This window comes from Ostrinia nubilalis, chromosome 14, assembly GCF_963855985.1.
Source record: "Ostrinia nubilalis chromosome 14, ilOstNubi1.1, whole genome shotgun sequence".
In the NCBI taxonomy this organism is placed as follows: domain Eukaryota; kingdom Metazoa; phylum Arthropoda; class Insecta; order Lepidoptera; family Crambidae; genus Ostrinia; species Ostrinia nubilalis.
Window position 1 is genome coordinate 15903079 of NC_087101.1, and position 25219 is coordinate 15928297.

A 25219-nucleotide genomic window follows, 5' to 3' on the forward strand; every position below is an offset into this window, starting at 1 on the left:
CTAAAAAAGTTCAATACTTCAATTTTCTGTCACTTTGACATTGACAGATAATCGATTGTTGCATCGTGATCAACACGTGCGTTTGTGTATTTTTTAAATAAAATGCTAGATAATTAAGTTAAAATGCCACCATTTCGTGCAGGATTATTAAAAAGAAAGATTACACCTGAAAACTCAAAGGAGTCCACAGCCAAAGATGACAAGGTTAGTACGTAAACAAGGCGTAAACATATTTTTTTGTTGAACGTGGTATTAAAATACTTTTACAAATAATTTACTGTGCTAAATTCTCGGTTTAGGACTCTACTTCATTCGATGATAGCGAAGAGCTGATCCGAGGTGACCTAGACGATGCGGCAGACGCAACAGATTCCGAACGAGAGGATCAAGACGAAGCCGGCTCAGACCATGAAACAGAAGTATGTACTTTCCATTCAAAATCAAAATCTGCAATTTTTGAGCCATTATCTAAAAATCTGTTGAGTTTTAAGACTCATGGGAATTTAAAAAATAAATTATAAAGTTATCTTCAATACTAGCCAAAATTGTAAATCTTATGTTTTAGGATGTAATGTTCGGCGATGATGCAGATTCGACTTTAGGCGATGAAGATGATGCTGAAGGATCAGATGTATCTTCAGTAAGTTACATAAGTATACAAACATTATTTATTTTACTTTGTTAAATGCTAGTTTTTATGCAGTTTTATTTATTTTAGGAACTAACGGATTCAGAAGCAGATGATGAGTCAGAGGAAAACGACGATGATGATGATGACGAAGATGAGGATGATGATGATGAAGAGGAATCTAATGAAGAAGAAAGTGTTGACAGTGGAGCAGAGTCTGGGCCCGGCTTGGCACATTCCAGTGATGATTCTGAGAAGAAAGTGGAAAAACAAAAACCAAAAGTTAAAGCCCAGAAGCAAAAGCAAGACAAACAGAAAGGAACTAAGAACAGTGTTGAAGAGTTAACAGATAAAATCAGGGAGACCAGTGTTAACATTAGGCCAGTAGAACAAAAAGGTAAATAATCATTTATAAAAAAATCTCTGCTCCTTATAATTTTTTTTTTATCTTACTTGTGATGAAGGCACAACCAGAGACTCTTTTCAACTCCTCATTTTTCCTCTACAACTTGTTTGAGCCAGCATAACAACAATCAGCAATGATACATTACTAAAGTCACTTATGAAATTTCCCCAAGACTGTCCACAATGTGTGACAAGCTACCCATCCTTATCACTTGCGTGTGATTATATTGCTGTCGCGCTCGCACACTCACTGCGGCTGCCCGTCGCACAGTCGCGACAGCAATATATAAATCGCGCATCACTCGCGGGGTAGCTTGGGTCATTGGACAAAATTCTATCTGCTCGGCAACCGGACTTTAACAGGCCAAGCTTATTCCAGATGAGTACGAGTCGGGCGACACGTCGGACGAGGAGGAGCGGCGCAACACGGTGGGCGACATCCCGATGTGGTGGTACAACGAGTACCCGCACGTCGGCTACGACCTCGACGGCCGCCGCATCATGCGCCCGCCGCAGCGCGACCAGATCGACGAGTTCCTCAAGTGAGCACATTACTAACATGACAGACGAGGACGAGTCGGGCGACAACGGCCTGAAAATCAGGATTGCGTGGATCTCTCCTCACTACAAAAGCTTTCATGACTTTCTTTTTCGTAATACCACAGAATAATAATAAGCACTACGTACAGAAGTTTTACTAGGCGAAGGTATTTAAAAAAATGTATGCTCAATGTCACTAACAATATGGTGTAATTTAGCTTGTCTCAAGAGTCAAGCACCATTTTGTTAACAAACGTCAGTGATCGGTACTGCGCCGAAGCTATAGGGCTGACTTCGGTAAAATTATGTGACATGAGGTACCAAACTGCAGAAAATGGCGGAGGAAATACATGATTTAGCTATAATATTAACTACTTATTTACCTCTCAGTGTCTTCAGGCAACTTAAAAAAATAAAATTCTGTGTTTTTATTATTATTTAGGCAGTTAAATACTGCACAGTATTTAGTACACCATTTTCTTAATTTTTTTCCATTATACACAAGAATACGCGTGCGTGTCAATGCTCGCTCGTATGTGAGGCCTTCTCGAATAGTATCCTGTAGGGGGTCATCGTGCGTGTTCATTTGAAAACTTCTTTCTGACTTTAATGTCGTGTTGTGCAGGAAATGCGAAGACCCCGACTTCTGGCGCACAGTGCGCGACCCGCAGACCGGGCAGGACGTGCGGCTCAGCAAGGAGGACCTGGAACTCATCCAGCGCATCCGCGCCGGCCACGTGCCCGACCCCAACCACGACGAGTACCAGGTATTACACAGTGTACTTTTGATTGTCTCTTGAAACTGATAACTGTATAATTTGTATTCATTGTCTGACCATTTAGTCTCCACTGCAGGAGAATGATCCTCTCTTATTTAAGGAGAGGCCTGATATTCGCATCTTTTTCTCTTAGTCGCGTCTTACGACATCCACGGGAAAGTCAAAGGTGGTCCTATTCTACTCTGCCGAAACGGAACTACACGCCTCTTCTTCGTATCTTAGAGTTATATTTTTGTACTTATTAAAAATCTTGTTAGGTTAGGTTAGGTTATTTAACTAACGCTTTGTTAGATTCCCTCTCACATTTTTCAACGAGATACGCTGCCGTCACTTGACGTGAAAAGCGATGAATGTGAATGAAGACATGCTAAAGCCTGGTCCGTGAGCACGTGGGACGCGCGCCCGCAGTGAGTGTGCGAGCGCGACAGCAACATAATGACGTGCGAGCGACAAGGATGGGCAGCTTGGGGTCATTGGATGGGATTCTACGTGCTCACGGACCAGACTTTAGTCGTATCTTTAGGGTGTCGGAAGCTAGCCTTCAGGATCAATATGATTGTCCCCAGCCGTGGGTGGAGTGGTTCAGTCGCGAAGTATTAGCGACGCCGCTGCGCGCGTTCCCCGAGCACAAGCGCTCGTTCCTGCCGTCTCGCACGGAGCAGCTGCAGGTGGCCAAGATCGTGCACGCGCTCAAGATGGGCTGGACCAAGACGCGCAAGCAGATCGCCGACGAGAGGAGGAAGAAGCGGGTGAGTGTAGTATTTATAAGTTAGCTGCTATCGCGTGGTATTCAATGAGGGTTTTCGCGTATGAAAGATCTGCTAGATGGCGGGACGTGGATGTGGGGTCTGACTGCTGCGTGTTTGGTGGACACATATCTGTCAATGTCATGTTAAAAATCACCAATCATGCAGCATTTGGACCCTGCGTCTACGTATTGCCATCTGGCGGATTTTTCATACGCGAAAACTCTCATTGGGAAGTAACAAAAGAATAACAGAGATTTTCGGCCTGCTTCGGACACGCGCGATATCCGTGCTGTTTCTGGGTGATTCGCATATCACAATCACAATTTCCGCTTCAGTGCCCCAGTGAAGCGCAAATCGTGCGATTACGGTTCGATGCAAATGTATGAGAACTCGAGAACTGCCCAGCAACCGATTATCAAATCAAATCAAAACATTTCTTTCACACACCTACACAAATGATTATTGCCTTAGTCTATTTTTTGTACAATTGAATACCTGACACCACATTCAATGAGGGCTATCGTTTTTATACTTAACAGTTGGCACCCCTGGCGATTAACAGGACCTTACTCTACAGTGGCGCCATCTTGATGAGTGCAAATGCGATAGTCCTCCTACCACTTTAAATAGCACTCACCAGATGGTGCCACTGTCTTCGCTACTAGCAAGTGACAGGACCTTACTCTACAGTGGCGCAAACTGGTGAGCGCTAAAACGATAGCCCTCATTCAATTGACAATATTATGATCTGTAAAACCGTCGTGGACAGACAGAAAATGACTCAAAAACAGACGCCCTATTGGTGTATTTTTATAGCGAATACTTGAATTTCAATGTTCCCAGGAGAAGAACTTCTACAACCTGTGGGGTTCTTTGGCGAACGACGAGGAGGAGCGGCTCCGCGGGATCCACAAGCACATCCCCGCGCCGCGCCGTCCGCTGCCGTCACACGCCGAGAGCTACAACCCGCCGCCCGAGTACCTGCTCGACTCCAAGGAGGTGACACCACACAATAATAATAAGTACTACGTACAGGAGCGGCTGCGGCGTCCACAAGCACATCCCCGCGCCGCGCCGTCCGCTGCCGTCACACGCCGAGAGCTACAACCCGCCGCCCGAGTACCTGCTCGACTCCAAGGAGGTGACACCACACAATAATAATAAGTACTACGTACAGGAGCGGCTGCGGCGTCCACAAGCACATCCCCGCGCCGCGCCGTCCGCTGCCGTCACACGCCGAGAGCTACAACCCGCCGCCCGAGTACCTGCTCGACTCCAAGGAGGTGACACCACACAATAATAATAAGTACTACGTACAGGAGCGGCTGCGGCGTCCACAAGCACATCCCCGCGCCGCGCCGTCCGCTGCCGTCACACGCCGAGAGCTACAACCCGCCGCCCGAGTACCTGCTCGACTCCAAGGAGGTGACACCACACAATAATAATAAGTACTACGTACAGGAGCGGCTGCGGCGTCCACAAGCACATCCCCGCGCCGCGCCGTCCGCTGCCGTCACACGCCGAGAGCTACAACCCGCCGCCCGAGTACCTGCTCGACTCCAAGGAGGTGACACCACACAATAATAATAAGTACTACGTACAGGAGCGGCTGCGGCGTCCACAAGCACATCCCCGCGCCGCGCCGTCCGCTGCCGTCACACGCCGAGAGCTACAACCCGCCGCCCGAGTACCTGCTCGACTCCAAGGAGGTGACACCACACAATAATAATAAGTACTACGTACAGGAGCGGCTGCGGCGTCCACAAGCACATCCCCGCGCCGCGCCGTCCGCTGCCGTCACACGCCGAGAGCTACAACCCGCCGCCCGAGTACCTGCTCGACTCCAAGGAGGTGACACCACACAATAATAATAAGTACTACGTACAGGAGCGGCTGCGGCGTCCACAAGCACATCCCCGCGCCGCGCCGTCCGCTGCCGTCACACGCCGAGAGCTACAACCCGCCGCCCGAGTACCTGCTCGACTCCAAGGAGGTGACACCACACAATAATAATAAGTACTACGTACAGGAGCGGCTGCGGCGTCCACAAGCACATCCCCGCGCCGCGCCGTCCGCTGCCGTCACACGCCGAGAGCTACAACCCGCCGCCCGAGTACCTGCTCGACTCCAAGGAGGTGACACCACACAATAATAATAAGTACTACGTACAGGAGCGGCTGCGGCGTCCACAAGCACATCCCCGCGCCGCGCCGTCCGCTGCCGTCACACGCCGAGAGCTACAACCCGCCGCCCGAGTACCTGCTCGACTCCAAGGAGGTGACACCACACAATAATAATAAGTACTACGTACAGGAGCGGCTGCGGCGTCCACAAGCACATCCCCGCGCCGCGCCGTCCGCTGCCGTCACACGCCGAGAGCTACAACCCGCCGCCCGAGTACCTGCTCGACTCCAAGGAGGTGACACCACACAATAATAATAAGTACTACGTACAGGAGCGGCTGCGGCGTCCACAAGCACATCCCCGCGCCGCGCCGTCCGCTGCCGTCACACGCCGAGAGCTACAACCCGCCGCCCGAGTACCTGCTCGACTCCAAGGAGGTGACACCACACAATAATAATAAGTACTACGTACAGGAGCGGCTGCGGCGTCCACAAGCACATCCCCGCGCCGCGCCGTCCGCTGCCGTCACACGCCGAGAGCTACAACCCGCCGCCCGAGTACCTGCTCGACTCCAAGGAGGTGACACCACACAATAATAATAAGTACTACGTACAGGAGCGGCTGCGGCGTCCACAAGCACATCCCCGCGCCGCGCCGTCCGCTGCCGTCACACGCCGAGAGCTACAACCCGCCGCCCGAGTACCTGCTCGACTCCAAGGAGGTAACACCCGGAGAATGACGCCGATGTGTCAATCAAAAATCAAAATCAAAAATATTTATTCAGTTTAGACCACAAGTGGCACTTATGAACGTCAAATAAAAAAAAAACAAACAATAACAAATATTAAATTTAACTGTTTGACATTTTATAAAATTGACATTGTATTTATTTGACATTTAGAAATTAATGTATAATTTATTACTATTTAATTAATTTTTAGTCTGCACTCTGTATTAATTTTAACTGTGGAAACTTTGCTGATTTCTGTCCTATTTTTTGTGCGATTTTTTGTCTGTATATCAAAATTGTTTGTTTCCCTAATATAAATCTACTATATAAAAATAAGTCGGGTTTTCCTCCCTGACGCTATAACTCCAGAACGCACGAACCGATTTACACGATTTTGCATTCGTTGGAAAGGTCTCGGGCTCCGTGAGGTTTATAGCAAAGAAAATTCCGGAAAAGGGGGTAAAACGGGATCCACGCGTACGAAGTCGTGGGCGGCCGCTAGTAAATAAATAAAAAGAAAAAGTAGCCCTTAAAGGTAGCCCGTGTGTGGGACTCGCCGCCAGGGCCGAAGGGCGGGGCTTACCCATTGAATCCGGTGTCCACCGGAGCCCAATGAAACGGAGCCGCGAGTTATTATCCTAGCTTAGGGATTCATCTGCAGCTCCGTCTCAGGCCATTCTGGCTTCAAGGGGATCCTCAATCCCCTCCTCCAGTTGTTTTCTCCTCATTGTCATGGGCCATGATAAAACCGTATCGGGTTACGTTACGGTATACTCTATACCACTGTGCAATCAGACCTACCGCGCTGTGGTTTTTGTTCGTGCCAGCAAACCAGTACCCTCCGTGACTGGGGGGCGTTCCCCTATCCGCAACCCGGGGGCACGTCTGATGGCCGACCCAAAACTGCACACAGAAGATTTTTCTAGACATAAAACGACCTTATAATAACTCATTTTCTAGAATAATAAATAATAATAAGACTAGATCCAGCATGTGCACCACTTTCACTTTTGTCGATTATTTTGCGCTTAAAACGGCCTCTACGTGTTGGATCTGTATCCCCACGCAAGCCTTATAAAGGACCGGGCCACTTTTGACCCGTGAGCTCCAAAGCGTACAAACATAATAAAACGTTTATTTCAGACATAGATCCATAGGTGTTAGTAACATGATGAGCTTAATCTAGTGTTAGTAATAAGCTAATAACAATGAGGTATTTATGTAATATGGCTTCCAGTGTGACTCCTGCCCTATAGGTCTTCATAGCGAGTGACTAAAACTATAGCCGGGGGGCGTTCCCCTATCCGCAACACGTCTGATGGTAGACCCAAAACTGCACACGTTTTCTAGCTACATAACGATCTTATAATAACTCATTTTCTATAGCCTCTAACTAAAACTTATTGCCGCAGATGAAAGAGTGGAACAAGCTGAGCGAGACGCCGTGGAAGCGCAAGTACACGTTCCTCCCGCAGAAGTTCGCATCACTGCGCGCCGTGCCCGCCTACGAGCGCTTCATCCGCGAGCGCTTCCTGCGCTGCCTCGACCTCTACCTCGCGCCTCGAGCCATCAAGATGAGGGTACGTGCACAAAAACTCAATAGTCTATATTTATAAAAGAAAGTCGTGTTAGTTACTCCACTTATAACTCAAGAACGGCTGAACCGATTTAGCTGAAAATTGTCAGGGAGGTAGTTTAGAGCCAGGAGAAGGACATAGGATACTTTTTATCCCGTTCGAAATAAAAAAAAGTCTGCTTATTTATTGCCATTAAGGCGGAACAAAGTTCGCCGGGTCAGCTAGTAATAAATAAATGTGGAAACTTAATTGGTTTATGTGTTGTCTTACTGCACCTAAGTTAAATTACATTGTAACTGTATGTTTCCCAAAAAATAAATAAATAAATAGTACCAGTTTGATGTACGATAGTCAGCTAAGATAAGATAAGATAAGATAAATTTATTGAATAAAGACTTAGCCTAAATACAAGAAACTTAAATGGGGCTATGAAATTATTTGGTTAGTAACAATATTTTAATTAAGGTAGTATACCTAAACTAAGCAAAAATGTTTGCCTGTGTTTTAGGTATCCATACTTATTATGTAAGTTAGTGCTTATTAAACAGATATTATAAATAATTACACCAAAACAATGTTGATAAAGGTAAAGGTTGACAATTTTGTTACATAAATAAAATTTTGCTGACAGAATGTTTATTTATAGTTAGCATACCTAAAGTAAGTAATTTAACTAATAACTATTAACAGGTTTTCTGTGTCATCATATGTTTTACCCTTGAGCCATTTCTGCAGTGCATATTTACATTCTTTGCTGTTCATTGGGTATATACAGAGATACTTGTTTATACTGTTGTACAAAAAGCTTCCTAGAAAACAAAAGAATTTGTGGGTATGCTGTCTGTTAAATCGCTCAGAGGGACATACGATGTCGGCGCGCCTTTTGTTGGCTTTGAGGTCGGGATTAAAGGTAGTTAGTGAGTGTTTTTTGAGGATTGTTAGTAATACGAAAAGTTGACGTACTGATAGAACGTCGCATTTCGTAAGAAGCTCTACTGTAGGGAAGCGTGTTGGTCGGAAAGTGCCTACTTTCAGAACAGCTCTTTGAGCTATTTCTAAGCGTATTAGTGTAGTTTTATGCGTGCCTCCCCAGGATGTAATACAGTAAGTAATTAATGACTGACATAGCGTGAGGTAGACAGTTTTGAGAAGAGGACCCTTAGCCACGTGTCTCAGATTTTTGAAGGCAAATATCAATTTTCTGACTCTAGATGTGAGAGCTTCGACGTGAGCTTTAAAGTTCAGGTGTTTATCAATGATTAGACCTAAGTATTTCATATTATCAGTACTATTTAAATAAGGGCATGCACATGCTTGTTGAGAATTAGTGCAGGAGTGGGCTTTAATGGAGTATACGTTTGAGGTAGGCTGCGAGAAAGCATTGTAGGAGAATGTTATGAACTTAGTTTTATCTACATTAAGGGTTAGTAAGTTGTTTTTAAGCCACTGATTGACAGAGTCGAAACCGAGTTGAGCTTGTGCGAACGCGTCACTCCAGGTGTTTGCGCTAAACATTAAAGCTGTATCATCGGCGTATGATATTATTTTCCCTTTGTTGTCGGGAAGTGGAAGTAGGCATAGGTCATTGATATACGTGAGAAATAACAGCGGCCCCAGTATGCTACCCTGTGGAACCCCATATTCGACAATTAACTCTTCACTCACTTCATCATCTATAATTACACGTTGAGTTCTTTCCGAAAGATAATCCTTGATTAGAGTATGAGGAATTCCTCTAATACCCAGGTCGTATAATTTCTTTAGAAGCATTGGTATCGAAATTGTATCGAAAGCTTTTGCAAGATCAAGGAAGATGACTAAGCATTTATTACCTGAGTCTAGTTGCCTCGCAATGTAATTGGTGAGCTCATGTACTGCGTCATCAGTAGACCTATTCGGTCTGAAACCGAATTGAGTGTCTGCCAAAAGTTTATTTTTTTCTAAATAATTTAAGAGTCTGTTATAAATAAGCCTTTCAAGGATCTTGGAAATGGATGGCAGTAAAGCTATCGGGCGGTAGTTATTCATACAGGTTTTATCTCCACTTTTATGTATGGGTCGTATTATAGCTTTCTTTAGTACGTTGGGAAAAATTCCTTTCGACATGCATTGATTGAAAAGATGTGTGAGCGGAGGAGTAAGTTGTTTTTTGAATTGTTTAATAAAAGAGCAGGGGATTTTGTCAATTCCTGACGCACAGTCATTCTTCAGCGTCATGATAATTTGCTCAACTTCGGCCTCGTCAGTGTCAAATAGGGCAAACGAGTATAATGTTTGTAATTTGGAAGGGTTTTGCATAGAGGGAAAAAGTTGCGTGCAATTTAGTTTAGCTTTTTCAGCGAGATTTTTGCCTATATTAGTAAAGAACTTGTTTACACAATTTACGGATTGTGCAGCCGAGGCGGAATTCGTGATTAGTTGCCGAGCGGAAGATTTGGTGTTAGTAGTGTAGGTGATATTTTTGATGACTTTCCACAATTTCTTTTTGTCATGACCTGCTTTATGAATTTCGTCACGTTCATACTGACGCTTTAATTTTTTTAAAAGATTATTACAGAAATTTCTATACCTAAAATAAATTATTTTATGAGTTTCACTGTCTGGTGTTCTTGTGTATTTTTTATGAAGTTTGTCTCGATGTCTTATGCAGCGCAGAAGACCTGGAGTTATCCATGGTTTCTTAATTTTGGAACTACTGGTTGAATATACAGTCCGTGTATTTTGTACAATTATCTTTTTTAGTGAATTTATAAGATAATTGGCCGATTTATTGACGTCATCTGAACTGTAGAAAGGCGTTAAATCTAAGTTTTCAAGGTCATGGAGCGCTGATTGAGCACACATTGTTGATCGTTTTGGCATACTGTAAGATTTTTGGTAGCGCTTTTCTAAGCACAACAGCAAGGAATTGTGGTCAGTCAATGAGGAAGTTAGTACTAAAGTTTGTAGTGGGATGATACTTTTTGCTAATATATGGTCTAAGCAGTTACCCGACCTAGTGGGATGGAGATGAGTAGGTAGGAAACCTAGGTAAGCTGCAAAGGTCAGGTATTCCTGTGACCTACTTTCGATATTGCCGAGTTTGATGTCGATATTTATATCGCCCATAATGAATACATTTTTAAAGTTTGATACTTGTTGTAAAATTTGATTCAATGACTGTAGGAAATTGGTAATATTATGATATGATGGTGAACGATATATAGCTACAATTGCCGTATCTGTACCTATCTTTGCAATGAGACAATTTGCATCCACTATGTCGGGTTCCTCCACAGTGACCTTGCTCAAATTACTTTTAATGTACAGAGTTACGCCGTCGTTTTGTAAAATATTAGTTTTGTTAGTTACGTACGAATCATACCCTAGTAGCTGAGGAATTGGAGGGGAAGAGGTGAGCCAGCATTCAGTTAAGACTAACATGTCTATTTCCACATTAATTTGGCTAAGTATCGCTAACATTCCATTAAAGTTACAATTAATGCTACGAATATTCTGCATGAAAATGTTAAGACTACTTTTAATATTATTATTAGATAAATAGGACGAGCACGAATGTGGGTCACATACTATTGATTCAAATTCATAAGAAGAATCTATGTCCTTAATAAAATCAGGTGATATATTACCCATCCCTGTGCTTGTAGAACTGGTTGTGTGGCGCTCTAGGCGCCTCCATAGTCTATGGAATTCAGATATCGAGCCTCAGCAGTTTTCCGAGCGGGACATTGTTCATCTCCTGTTTTATGTTGACTCGGTTTGTTGTATCGCCGACACGTAGCGCAATTGGCAGGGTCTTGTTGCTTTGGGCATTCTTTAATTGAGTGCCCGACGTGGCTGCAGTGCCCACAGGTGGATTCAGTCTCTCGACAATATTTAGCTGAGTGCCCGTATTGTTGGCATTTGAAACACCTGGTCACAATTGTATAATCCCGTACTGGGCATGAGGTCCAATTTATGAAAACCCTTTCCTGCTGAATAATAAGTTTTCGGAGGTCAGAGGGTAGTTCAAGTATGTAGTTACAGTGACTCGCATCTTTTTTGCCGGATTTGTGGCTAAGTTTTACCTTGGCTAAGAACTCTTCTCGCTCTATATGCTGATGTTTTCCCGAAATATTTTGCTCAAATAAACATTCCAGAAGTTCCTTTTCGGGGGTATTGGCGGGCACTCCTAGTAATATAACTTTTGGCATCCGTTTTGTGGTCACTTCAATTTTCAGGCCCGAGGTTCTCAGCTGTTCTGACTGCTTGAGCTTCTCAAGGTCATCCTTACCTTCAGCGCTAATAATAACACCTCCCTCTTTGGTTTTTCTTATTCCGCGTATATGCAGTTTAAGTTCTTCGGGCTTGATTATTGTTTGAATGAGCTTTTTCGTGTCTTCGCTCGACTTATCTTTGCTAGTTGGGTAAATGGCCAAAGTGCTGGTGCTCGAAGGCCGTGCGATCGTATGTTTGGTAGTTCGTACCACGTCAGCGAAAGATAAGCTAGGTGGTTGAACTTGGGGGGCAGTACGTATGCATTCTTTCAGGTCCTGAATCTGTTCCCCAATTTGATTTGACGTCTCTTTTTGGTCCGTTAAGGTATTGATAGTCAGTTGGGCTGAGATGTATCTTTGTTTCAGACACTGGTATTGCACGGCTAACTGAGATACACCTCCCATGACATTTCTGCTATAGTTGTTGATTTTCAGTTTCTGCTCAGTGTTCATCTTTCCCTCAGCAGATATGTTGCATATCTCACTCAGGCAGTTCTCAATTGATGAAAGCCATTTTTGTATTTCCTGGGTCGATACAGTACTTTCAATGTTCGACTCAGTGGGGGGGTGGGCTACCTTAGCTTGTGGTTTATGTTGTGGTGGAGGGGGGCTGCGACTGGTCCTGGTGCTCCTACCAAAGGGACTCTCCATTCTCGTATTTAGTATTCACAATGACACTAAAACCCAGGTAAAGTATGTCAATGACTGCATGACTAACACGCGCTGACACAGATTTATGCGATGTATGCACGACACTGATTTTATTTAGTGTAAAAATAAATTAATAATTGTTTGCTGATGGCACGTCCATCTGCAACGGTGCAAAATTAGGTGCTTTATGGGGGTCAAGGATTATTCCTTGATTGTACTCCGTTAGAATGGCGTGACGTCACACGCTGACCCGTTAGGGGCCGTTCAAGTATTACGTAAGCACCAAGGGGGGGTGGGGGGGTCTCTGTTTTGCTTATTTTGGATGACATGGGGGGGTAGGGGAGTCTAGATGATGATTACGTCATCGTTAGTTATTTACGTTTTTACGTAGGCATTCGCTTTGAGAACTGATTAGGGGAATTACCGCACATTAGGGAAATTACCGTGCGCTATTCACTTGTCTAATAATTAACTCTCGTGCCGACACTGCCCATTGAAATTTGAGAGTCGTAGTCCGCATAACTAAAAATGTTTACGTAAGCATAGGGGGAGGGGCATACTTTGCTTACTTTTGATGACAAGGGGGGCGGGGGGGTAAAAAATGGTAAGAAATCTGCTTACGTAATACTTGAACGGCCCCTTGGCTAGCGTGAAATTATCTTCAAGCGCAACTTCAAGGCCTTATAATTTCTCCATTCGTAGAGATATTTTAATGATTCTTTCACATTTATGTTTAATTTACTTATATTTTCAAATTGTATTAATAAAAAATATTGGAAACTTCTCCATTGTTGTTAGCCACGCCTACCAAAAAAATGTGCGTGTCCAAAACGCACACTACAGTAACGAATACAAAACAATTTTACAATGAAGAAAAAAAACATTGACTTCCAATGCCATTCCAAAACCTTCAAGAAAAGAATGAGAAAGACTGGTTTACCTGAGATATAAATAAAAGTCAAAGCACTAAGCACATCACACCTACCTGAACAACGATTGACACCAATAAGGTTTCCGTCCAAAAATGTAATGTAATCTACTTACTTCCCTCCAGCTAACGATCAGCCCCGAGGACTTAGTGCCGAAGCTGCCGTCGCCGCGCGACCTGCAGCCCTTCCCCACGCAAGAAGTGCTGCGGCTGACCGGACACGAGGGCGCCGTCCGGAGCGCGGACTTCGACCCCTCCGGACAGTACATCGTGTCCGGATCCGACGACGGCACGGTTAAAGGTATGGAGATGCTTATTGTAATGCTACGGATACTTAGATTTTTGTGCGATTTTTTTAGATTTAGACTTCCAGTAAATGTCTAGTTTAGAGCAGAAATCTGCTCAGTGGAGACAAACTTTAGTCTTCTTCTGAAGATTAGCCTTCTAAATTACATACCACTGAGCCCAAATCCTCGCCTATTGTCTTCTTGTCTTTACCAATCGTAGTTACACTGCGTAGTCTCTCCATTAACATAATGAAACCTTTCATGCTACGTAACAAATGTAGTTACGATGACGAGGGCTCTACTCCGTACTTTACCTTCGCTCCACTTTTGCCACCATATCCTCACCTCATTTCCATTGATGTCTAACATCTCAAATATTTTCTTATTGTAATCCTTGAATAATTCTTACGGAATTTCGGAGTTATTTTATCAAATAAATTGCAGGGTTTTAGTTGTTTTTTTTTACCGTCACACCAGGTACAGAGGCACCCGCTGAAAACCAGTGTCGAGACACGCTACACGCGCGTTTCGATTAATACTTAGCGGGGGCCTTTATGGCACGAGATTTATGTATTATATTTTAATGTAATGTTGTGTGTTAATTTTTTTTTTGTGTTTTCTCTTCTTTTATTTGTTCATTTTCATTTGTGTTTTCGTGTCAAATAAAGGTTTTTCTATTCTATTCTATTCAGTGTGGGAGACGAGCACCGGGCGTTGCTTGCGAAGCATCCGTCTCGGCGAGGGTGTGACGCGCGTGTGCTGGGGGCCCGCGCCCGGCCTCAGCCTGGTGGCCGCCGCCGTCGGCAACCGGCTGCTGCTGCTCAACCCTGGAGCGGACATCGGAGCACACAGAGTGGCGGAGCGAACAGACCGCTTGCTGGACGAGCCGCCGCCGGCGCACGACATCGCCAGTGAGTGTTCTTAATTTGCTATTATGACGTCACATCATAGTTCGTTCTTGACTTACTTGACTTATGGTCCTATGTCCCCTAGATGGGGAAGAGGGCGTCCACAACAGTCCTCCATCTCGTTCGGTCATAGTTCGTTCGTTTCAGCCAAATGACGTCCACTGCTGGACAAGCCTCCCCAAGGTTTTCCATAATGAACGGTCCTGCGCTGCCCACATCCAGGCTCTTCCCGCGACCTTTACCAGATCGTCGGTCCACCTAGAAGGAGGCCTACCCACGCTACGTCTTCCAGCCCGTGTTCGCCACTCGAGAACTTTCCTGCCTGCCTACATGATAGTACCGATCATCGACTACCGATCCACTGGAGTCTTTGGTGTTTGTCTTATCACATGCCAGTGCGAAATTATTATTGCTCGAAATAGTATTCTAACACAAAAGACAGACAATTTTTTATTTCACAGTTTTCTGAAGAACGCTATCCTTAGTGATTTTATGTACCGCAATAGACAGATAGCATAGCTTCCATTCATCATGACGTCATACCGCCATATCCGCCATCTACTACAGTTACGTTACGTCACGTTACTAACGAAAGTATTCCGCCCGCAGTGGACGAGCGTACGAAGTCGTGCGTGACGTGGGACCGCGTGAAGCCCGAGGAGTGGGCCATCGGCGTGCGTATCGCCGTCACACACTTCAAACCCGTCATACATGTGAGTTTTTAGATCTACCATTTCTTGATCAATTTAAAGGCTTTCGGCTCTAGATCGCGACACATGACGATGTAGTCAGAGCCAGCCTAGTCTTTGTTTGTCTTCTATTATAGATCGTTTCATCCACGAAGATCCGCCCCACGATTCTTCCGCGAATGTTTGAGTGTTATCGGTACACGCTAAATTATCAATGAGATTAAACTTCCCGCACCCCACGCTTCCCTCGACCAAAAATTGGTGGGGCACGTCTTCGTGGATGAAACGATTTTTAACTGGTTATAAATTCTAGTTAAATGTGTCCCGTATATGTATAGAGTGGATCGCCGGATTTTTTAGTGTTTGCAGTTTGGACGAAGGTCTACCGACATGAAGAGTTGACGTGACTAAAGTACGGCCAACTAGCAGCGATACAAAAGGTCGATTCGACTGTCGAACTGACAATCTATTCTGTCTCTTCCCATCTTGTGTATTTGTCGTAATGTTTCGTTCTCCCGCCAAAATATGTCAAAGTCAAACCCTTGCTATTCCAAATGACCATGACATTGGGTTTGTTTACATTTGGTATCGCTTCTCGTTGGCCGTACCACAGAATAATAATAAGTACTACGTACAGAAGTTTTACTTCGCGAAGGTATTTAAAAAAATGTATGCTCAATGTCATTAACAATATGGTGTAATTTAGCCTGTCTCAAGAGTCAAGCACCGTTTTGTTGACAAACGTCAGTGATCGGCACTGCCCCGAAGCTATAGGGCTGACTTCGGTAAAATGATGTGACGTAAGGTGCCAAACTGAGGAAAATGGCGGAGGAAACACATGATTAACCATGAATTATCATGAATAATATTGTGGCGACTACGTCCCACTTACGCCTCATACCAATTAATTAAAATATACTTAATTGTAATACTTCTTGTACAAACTTAAGATGTAAATGCTTTGTTAGTTATAGCGTGTTAATTTTAGAGCATGGTAATTTTAGTTTCTCACGCACCTGCAATTTTAGGATTTTATTGTCGGAATGTTTAACTCAAATCTTTTTAGTGTTTCGCCGATGTAACATGTGGTCCATTGTTGATCTATGCAATTATTGCAGGTGTCTGTGTATCAAGCAACATCAACCTTTGTAATGTCTTTCTATTGTTTGTTGTTTACTTTGTATTATGTTTGTACCAACCTTTGCCATGTGTTTCATGCTAATTGTTTTGTTTGTATCTTCGTGTTATTTTCACTTTGTTTTACGATTGTTACCTGAAAAGGCCGCCGACCGTCGAGAGAAAAACCAATGTTGAGTTTAGTCAGTCAGCACGCAACCTCGGTACCGGTCGGACGCCTTGAAGGCCCATCCTCGCGCTTACACAATACAGTTACCGTCTTACCAGTCTATATGAACTTTTATTTATAAAAACCTACGAACCCTGCTACCCGAGTATAGAGCGCCGACAGTGGTGACCCCGACGTGATCTTACGTGTTTTATTGTGCGCTTAGGGTTTTATCAGGGTTCAGGTTCGCGCCGCGCAGTGATAATTTCGCGCAGTGATAATTTATAGACTTTCTGACAGTTTTTTTTGTGAGTGTAATCAGCGTGTCGTTAAAATGGCTAATAGTCCCGTCAAGAGGGATACGCCACTCGACACATTCGCCGACACCGCCGACTTATTAGCTGAAAACGCCAGGCTACGGTGCACGAGGCCATCGCCCCCAGCAGCGGCAATCTCCACACACATAACTGACGAACGATTACGCCGGCTGGAGGAGAACATGGCGCTTCTCATGAAGAATTTGCAACAGGCGCAAGTAAGCAAGGTAGACACGAGAAGTAGCAGGCCACGCGGTCGTTCAAACTCACGCTCGTGTACCTCTTCACGGTCTAGAACTAGACTGACAGACTGGCTATGTTGGGACCATCATCGTTACGGTTCACGAGCGAAGAAGTGCATTGGACCTTGTTCCTACAACAAACCACAGCAGGGAAACGCCAGCGGGAGTCATTAACGGCGGGTGACGCAATTCCCCATACACCTACACGCCGCATCTTCGTTACCGACAAGGCCAATAATGTAACGTTCCTCATTGATACAGGGGCCGACCTTTGCGTATACCCTAAAGCACTAGTCCCTACGGCTTGCAAAGCTTCTGCCTATGGATTAGTCGCCGCCAATGGAACTTCAATAACCACGTATGGTACTATCGCACTGACCTTGAACCTCGGGCTTCGAAGAGACTTCCCATGGATTTTCGTGGTAGCGGATGTACAGAAACCCATTATAGGTGTAGATTTCCTCGCTCACTACAACCTGATGGTAGATGCAAAAAATAAGAGGTTGGTAGACGCGATCACTCATCTTACGGTCAATGGACATGTGGCTGAGTGTGAGCAACTCACTGTGAAAACTTTAAGTGGAACATCACCTTACCTCGATCTACTGTCCAAGTATGTTGCGATAACACGACCAGACGGAGCCATGCAGGAGGTAAAGCACGGAACGAAACACCACATACTGGTGACGCCAGGACCTCCCGTAGCACTCAAACCGCGAAGGCTCGCTCCCGATCGTCTTAGAGCTGCCAAGAAAGAGTTTGATTCGATGGTTAAACTTGGCATCGCTCGTCCATCGAAAAGCCCGTGGGCAGCGCCCTTAGTTATGGTAACCAAGACAACCACATCCTCCACGCCAGAATCCAGTTCATCACCGATTCCTGGAAGTGAAAAGGAGACTGAAGAAAAACATCGTCCATGCGGTGACTACCGAGCTCTGAATGCAAGAACAGTGCCCGATCAGTATCCAGTGCGTCACATTCAAGACTTCGCACAGTTTTTAAGTGGTAGTAAAGTGTTCTCAAAATTAGATCTAGTGCGTGCATTCAATCAAATCCCTATCGCTGAAGAAGACATTCCAAAGACTGCCATCACAACGCCGTTCGGTTTATTCGAGTTCAAGTTCATGACGTTCGGCTTGCGCAACGCAGCTCAAACGTTTCAGCGGTTTATGGACGAAGTGTTAAGTGAATTAGACTTTTGTTACTGCTACATAGACGATATTTTAATTGCATCCAGTGATGAAAATGAACATTTAAAACACTTAGAGACAGTATTTAATAGGTTAAGAAAATATGGTGTAGTGATTAATCCTAAGAAATGTGTATTTGGCCAATCAGAGATCGAATTCCTAGGTTATTTAGTGTCCGCCGACGGTACTCGTCCGCTCCCTGAAAAGGTTGAAGCAATACGGACGTACCCACTTCCGGCCACAGCAAAGCAGCTACGACGGTTCCTAGGTATGCTAAACTTTTATAGAAGGTGCATACCTAACGCAGCCGCTAGCCAATCTAGTCTTAACGAGCTGCTGCATGGTAACATAAAAGGTAAAACTCCAATTGCGTGGACGGATCAGGCGAGAAAAGATTTCGATATTTGTAAGGAGAGTCTAGCACAGGCAGCTTTGTTAGCCCATCCTCGGGACGACGCCGAGTTAGGCCTCTTTTGTGACGCATCAAACAATAGCATTGGAGCAGCTCTGCAACAAAAAGTAGGTAACGATTGGCACCCTATCGCATTCTTTTCTAAAAAACTTACTACGGCCGAACAAAAGTACTCAGCGTACGACCGCGAACTATTCGCTATCTATGCTGCAGTCAAACATTTTAGGCATTACGTTGAAGCACGACAGTTTGTAATTTTTACTGACCATAAGCCGATAACCTATGCATTTCGTAAAAAGGAGCAACAGTGTTCACCCAGGCAGTTTAGATACCTGGATTTAATCGGTCAATTTTCAACAGACATACGTCATGTGAGTGGGGAAGACAACGTGCCAGACGACGCACTTTCGCGTATAGAGAGCGTTCGTAAAGGCCTTGATTGGGAATCTCTTGCGAAGTCACAGGAAAATGACACTCATCTTAAGTCGTTGTTAGATTCAAATAACTCGTCATTGCAATTACGACTTCTTAGTTTGCCAGATAGCGACACACCAGTCTATTGCGATGTATCAACTCAACGCGCCAGACCCTACCTTACAGAGCCTTTCAGAAAGGTAGCGTTTAACATACTTCATCAGAATTCACACCCCGGGGCACGTGCTACGACGAAACTCGTTTCACAACGATTCGTATGGCCCTCAATGAATTCTGACTGCAAAAAGTGGACGAGAGCGTGCTTGGGCTGCCAGCGTTCTAAAGTGTCACGACACGTTATCACTCTTCCTGGCACTTTCGCACCACCATCTTCTCGGTTTGACCACGTTCATTTGGACATTATCGTTATGCCTTACTCTGAGGGATATCGATACTGCCTCACGTGCGTCGACCGCTTTTCAAGATGGCCTGAGGCGATACCGATACCCAACCAAGAGGCAGAAACAGTAGCACGCGCGTTCTATTCGAATTGGATTGCACGTTTCGGCATTCCAAGCAGAATCACAACGGACCAAGGCAGGCAGTTTGAGTCGCACCTATTTAGAGATCTGAACGCTCTACTAGGTTCGAACCACCTACGCACCACTGCTTATCATCCGTCTTCAAATGGTATGGTAGAACGCTTTCATCGGCAACTTAAGAGCGCAATTAAATGTCATGCCGACGAGAGTTGGACGCGGGTATTACCAACAGTATTGTTAGGCATTAGGGCATCCTGGAAGGAGGATTTACAAGCTACATCTGCTGAACTTCTATACGGACAGAGCTTGCGCCTCCCAGGTGAGTTTTTGTGTAAGAGTGTTACGCCCAACCCAGTGCCTAGCGATTACGTCAACCATCTACGACAGCAGTTTAATAAGTTACAGCCAATCGACGGCACGCGCCATGGCATTAAGAGTACTTTCTGTTTCAAAGATGTGCTGTCGTCCAGTCATGTATTTGTAAGGAATGACGCTGTTAAAGCTCCTCTGCAACAGCCCTACGAAGGGCCATATAAGGTAATAAGCAGGACAAACAAAACGTTCGTACTCGATATACGTGGACGCGAAGTCACGGTATCGATCGAAAGACTGAAACCTGCCTATATTCTGAGAGATGCAGAACACCATCCAAACAACCATCCTGACAGCAGTATACCATTGGAGGTAACTTTAGAGAGTGGCCGAGGTCAATCTACCGGTTCCAATGTTAATTCAGGTTCTCCATCTGTAGCTTTACCGCCTATCTCTATCGAACCGGACTTCCCTCGCCGTTCTGGTAGACGCGTTCGTTTTCCAGACTACTACCAAGCAGGCTTGTGATAATCAAACGTAATTATATTATCTTCTTTTTTGTAATTTTGTTATTTCGTTATTTAGATCACTTGTAGCTTACTTATCGCGATTGTTGTTTTCGTTCTCTTTTGTTCTCGTGATCTAAATCACTGGTAGGGGGGTACTGTGGCGACTACGTCCCACTTACGCCTCATACCAATTAATTAAAATATACTTAATTGTAATACTTCTTGTACAAACTTAAGATGTAAATGCTTTGTTAGTTATAGCGTGTTAATTTTAGAGCATGGTAATTTTAGTTTCTCACGCACCTGCAATTTTAGGATTTTATTGTCGGAATGTTTAACTCAAATCTTTTTAGTGTTTCGCCGATGTAACATGTGGTCCATTGTTGATCTATGCAATTATTGCAGGTGTCTGTGTATCAAGCAACATCAACCTTTGTAATGTCTTTCTATTGTTTGTTGTTTACTTTGTATTATGTTTGTACCAACCTTTGCCATGTGTTTCATGCTAATTGTTTTGTTTGTATCTTCGTGTTATTTTCACTTTGTTTTACGATTGTTACCTGAAAAGGCCGCCGACCGTCGAGAGAAAAACCAATGTTGAGTTTAGTCAGTCAGCACGCAACCTCGGTACCGGTCGGACGCCTTGAAGGCCCATCCTCGCGCTTACACAATACAGTTACCGTCTTACCAGTCTATATGAACTTTTATTTATAAAAACCTACGAACCCTGCTACCCGAGTATAGAGCGCCGACAATATTAACTACTTATTTACCTCTCAGTGTCTTGAGGCAACTTAAAAAGTACATTCTGTGTTTTTATTATTATTATTTAGGCAGTTAAATACTGCACAGTATTTAGTACACCATTTTCTTTAATTTTCTTCCATCATACACAAGAATACGCGTGCGTGAGTCAATGTTCGGTCGTATGTGAGGCCTTGTCGAATAGTATCCTGTAGGTGGGCCATCGTGCGTGTTTTGTTTTCGATGTAAACTCGCGGAGATGGACAGGCCTGGCCGTACTTGAATGTGACCGTCGTTCCGCAGGTGGCGTGGCACGGGCGCGGCGACTACGTGTGCTGCACGGTGCGGGACGGCGCGTCGCGCGCGGTGAGCGTGCACCAGGTGTCGCGGCGCCGCAGCCAGCTGCCCTTCCGCCGCAGCAAGGGGCTCGTGCAGTGCGCGCTCTTCCACCCCACCAAGCCGCTGCTCTTCGTGGCCGTACGTGTGACTTTTTTTTATGTGACAGGAGGCAAACGAGCAAACGGATCACCTGATGGTTTGTGATTACCGTCGCCCATAGACACCCGCAGACCCAGGGGCGTTACAGGTGCGTTGCCGGCCTTTAAGGTGAAGATACGCTCTCCTCTTGAAAGCTTGCAGGTCGTATCCGTCCGGAAACACCGCAGACGACAGTCCATTCCACAGTTTGGTACGGGGCAGAAAGTTTCTAGAGAAACGTACTGATGTGGACTGCCAACCATCTAAGTGATGTCACTATCGATAGTACCCCGAAAAACATTCACCCATCCCAGACGAGTGGCGAAACGTGACGGTTGTAATTTCGAAATCCCTTAGCTCCGGGATTTTTTTTTTCTATAGCGAAGTAACTACTTCGCTCCATCCAGCCTTTGTTTACCAGTGGACGTCATTTGGCTGAAATGTACTTCGCTCCGTGAAGAGATTTCAAAATTACGACTGTCAACATTCAGTCACTTGTAGAAGGGGGCGGAATGACGATAGTGCTATCGACTATTGTTTTTGGCTGCTTTTTTTAAATCAATAAGCAACACTAACAGAGTAAATACAAATGAGTAGGTCATCTTCATAGAAACGTACCGAGCGCGGTTTGTATGTGAGCGCGCCAATACGTATGCGGCGCGCACGCACACACTGACAAAATTTAGCGTGGATTAGCGGGGAGTTGCAAACCGCTCTCAGTGCGTTTCTATGAAGATGATCTACTCATTTGTATTTACTCTGACACTATCCCGCGGCGTTCGCCGGTGCCGTTGGCCGCACTAGCTACGATGGCATGCCTAGCGCGGTTGCTGCCCTATGCTACATGATACGTGTTGGTCTTGCAGACGCAACGGGCGGTGCGCGTGTACGACCTGGTGAAGCAGGAGCTGGTGCGCAAGCTGCTGACGGGCGCGCAGTGGGTCAGCACGCTGGCCGTGCACCCCAAGGGCGACAACCTGCTCGTCGCCTCCTACGACCGCAAGTGCATGTGGTGAGTCACCTTGTGAAGCAGGAGCTGGTGCGCAAGCTGCTGACGGGCGCGCAGTGGGTCAGCACGCTGGCCGTGCACCCCAAGGGCGACAACCTGCTCGTCGCCTCCTACGACCGCAAGTGCATGTGGTGAGTCACCTTGTGAAGCAGGAGCTGGTGCGCAAGCTGCTGACGGGCGCGCAGTGGGTCAGCACGCTGGCCGTGCACCCCAAGGGCGACAACCTGCTCGTCGCCTCCTACGACCGCAAGTGCATGTGGTGAGTCACCTTGCCCATATATGCTTTTGCATTACTGCTAGGAAAATTATGTCACGCCGTTTTTTTAAAGATAGGTACGAGGTCAAGACAACGTCGTCACTCGCTCAAAGTTCCACGATACAGCTAGCTGTGCGTTCGAACGCACAATTATGTAGAAAGGCGCCACACGTCCGGCTTGTGAAGTCCGGTCGCCGAGCAGATAGAATTTAGTACAATGACCCCAACCTACCCATCCTTATTGCACGCGCGTAATTATATTTCTGTTGCGCTCGCACACTCGCTGTGGAAATTCTATCTGCTCGGCGACCGGACTTTAGTCGCGCGGTACGTACCTATACAGCCGACACAAACAAGTAAAAAGTTTAGTAAATAAAGCGTTGGATTTGTCGCTTTATGAGGAAGTGATGGATCTGTGACGAAGTTTACACGAGTATCAACTGAGTATTCATCTAAGTTACTGTCGAATTTTAAAATGTGTACCCTTCCCACAGGTTCGACCTGGAGCTGTCGTCGAAGCCGTACCAGACGCTGCGGCTGCACGGCAAGGCGGTGCGCGCGGCGGCGTTCCACGCGCGCTACCCGCTGTTCGCCACGGCCGGCGACGACCCCTACATCGTCGTGTCGCACGGCATGGTCTACAAGTGAGCGCCTACACTGAACAATGAGCGCTATCGCTTTTATACTTAACAGTTGGCACCCCTGGCGATTGACAGGACCTTACTCTACAGTGGCGCCATCTTGACTAGTGCAAATGCGATATTCCTCCTACCACTTTCGCGCTCACCAGTTGGTGCCACTGTCTTCGCTATTAGCAAGTGACAGGTCCTTACTCTACAGTGGCGCCATCTTGATGAGTGCAAATGCGATATTCCTCCTACCACTTTCGCGCTCACCAGTTGGCGCCACTGTCTTCGCTACTAGCAAGTGACAGGACCTTACTCTACAGTGGCACTAACTGGCGAGCGCTAAAACGATAGCCCTCATTGACTCCACTCTGCCTTGCAGCCTAAACTGGCTGCTTGCCTTCTGGGGGGATCTGGGGTGGTTGGAGTAGGAAGATATACCACAAATCGCGCACAATGGCCCAATCATGAGGCTAAGTGCGGTATTCGATTGCCCTGCAAAACTAACTAACTAACTCCACTCTGCCTTTTCTGATAATTATAGCAAAATAAAATTCGCTTCCCTATTAAGCAATGTAGTTAAGCGAGAAATTATAGAGCGACACTGCAGAGTTTTACTGTTAAAACTACAAAATAATGCTCTAATTAGCATAACATGTATGCTAATTAGAGCATTATTTTGTAGTTTTACTGTTAGGTACTTCCCACACTTGTATCTTGAGCGTCGTCGTCTAATCACCATTTGCGTAGCGGTAACGCAGAAAGACGCTAGTCTGAGGGAGGCCTTCCTCACAGTTGTAAACCACCGCTTAAAACAGCAGAATAGTGATGTTACCTGATCATCTTAACCCACCACCACCCATGGTTCTTCCTGCCTCACGGCGTACGAACCGAATCTCGGGAGAGCGCGCGGGTACTTGCTCTGGGCTCTTTTCCCCGGGCGCTTTGCTTGACTCCCTACAAATTTATCTGACCCATGTCCCTTCTCATAGTCAATTCTCCCCCTTCTGGGGCTTGACACCACAAATACGGTACTTCGCGTCGGGCTGCTATCGTTGATAAATGTCATCACTTCTTCTCATAATTTCGCCTGATTGTGTGCCAGGAGTGCGCGAACTCGCGCAGCGCGATCCAGTTACTGCGATCGTGAGGTCCTGGTGATAAACAGGTCCTTGCTCGGCTCTCCGTATCGCATCCAGCATTTTCTGTCGAGCTTCGTCATAGAGGTTACATTCCCAAAGTGCGTGATCGCGGCTCTTTTCGACTCCCTCGCCGCATGGGCATAGTGCAGACTCGCACAGCGTCATTCTGTGTAGGCGCTGTCTGAAGCACCCGTGCCCAGTTAACAATTGGGAAACCACGTAATCAGGTTCAACCCAGCCGAGTCGAGATGTTACCTGGTCAGCAGAAATGTAATGTGACGTTGTTTCCAGCGACCTGCTGCAGAACCCGCTGCTGGTGCCGCTGAAGCAGCTGGGCAGCGGCGCGGCGGCCGACGCGCTGCACACGCTGGACGTGCGCTTCCACCCCGCGCAGCCCTGGCTGCTGGCCGCCTGCGCCGACCGCACGCTGCGCCTCTACTCCTAGCTCCTAGCTCCTAGCCCAGAACAATACATATTCTAACTAAATACAA

General features: G+C 45.8%; 1 protein-coding gene across 1 annotated transcript; it reads left to right on the forward strand.

The window, feature by feature from the left end:
- Positions 1-11: 11 nt before the first annotated feature.
- LOC135078227 (ribosome biogenesis protein BOP1 homolog) lies at positions 12-25219 on the forward strand. Its single transcript, XM_063972816.1, has 16 exons — positions 12-204; positions 300-419; positions 566-640; positions 719-1025; positions 1413-1575; positions 2199-2340; positions 2919-3101; positions 3945-4100; positions 7368-7535; positions 13494-13668; positions 14347-14565; positions 15172-15275; positions 21522-21695; positions 22562-22707; positions 23455-23604; positions 25020-25219. The coding sequence occupies exons 1-16, from the start codon at positions 124-126 to the stop codon at positions 25171-25173; spliced, it is 2517 nt and encodes an 838-aa protein (XP_063828886.1). The 5' UTR covers positions 12-123; the 3' UTR covers positions 25174-25219.

Coding starts and splice junctions, on each gene's coding strand:
- LOC135078227 (XM_063972816.1), top strand. CDS start 124: ATGCCACCATTTCGTGCAGGATTATTAAAAAGAAAGATTACACCTGAA. Junction 205..299: donor CCACAGCCAAAGATGACAAG/GTTAGTACGTAA, acceptor TTCTCGGTTTAG/GACTCTACTTCATTCGATGA. Junction 4,101..7,367: donor ACCTGCTCGACTCCAAGGAG/GTGACACCACAC, acceptor TTATTGCCGCAG/ATGAAAGAGTGGAACAAGCT.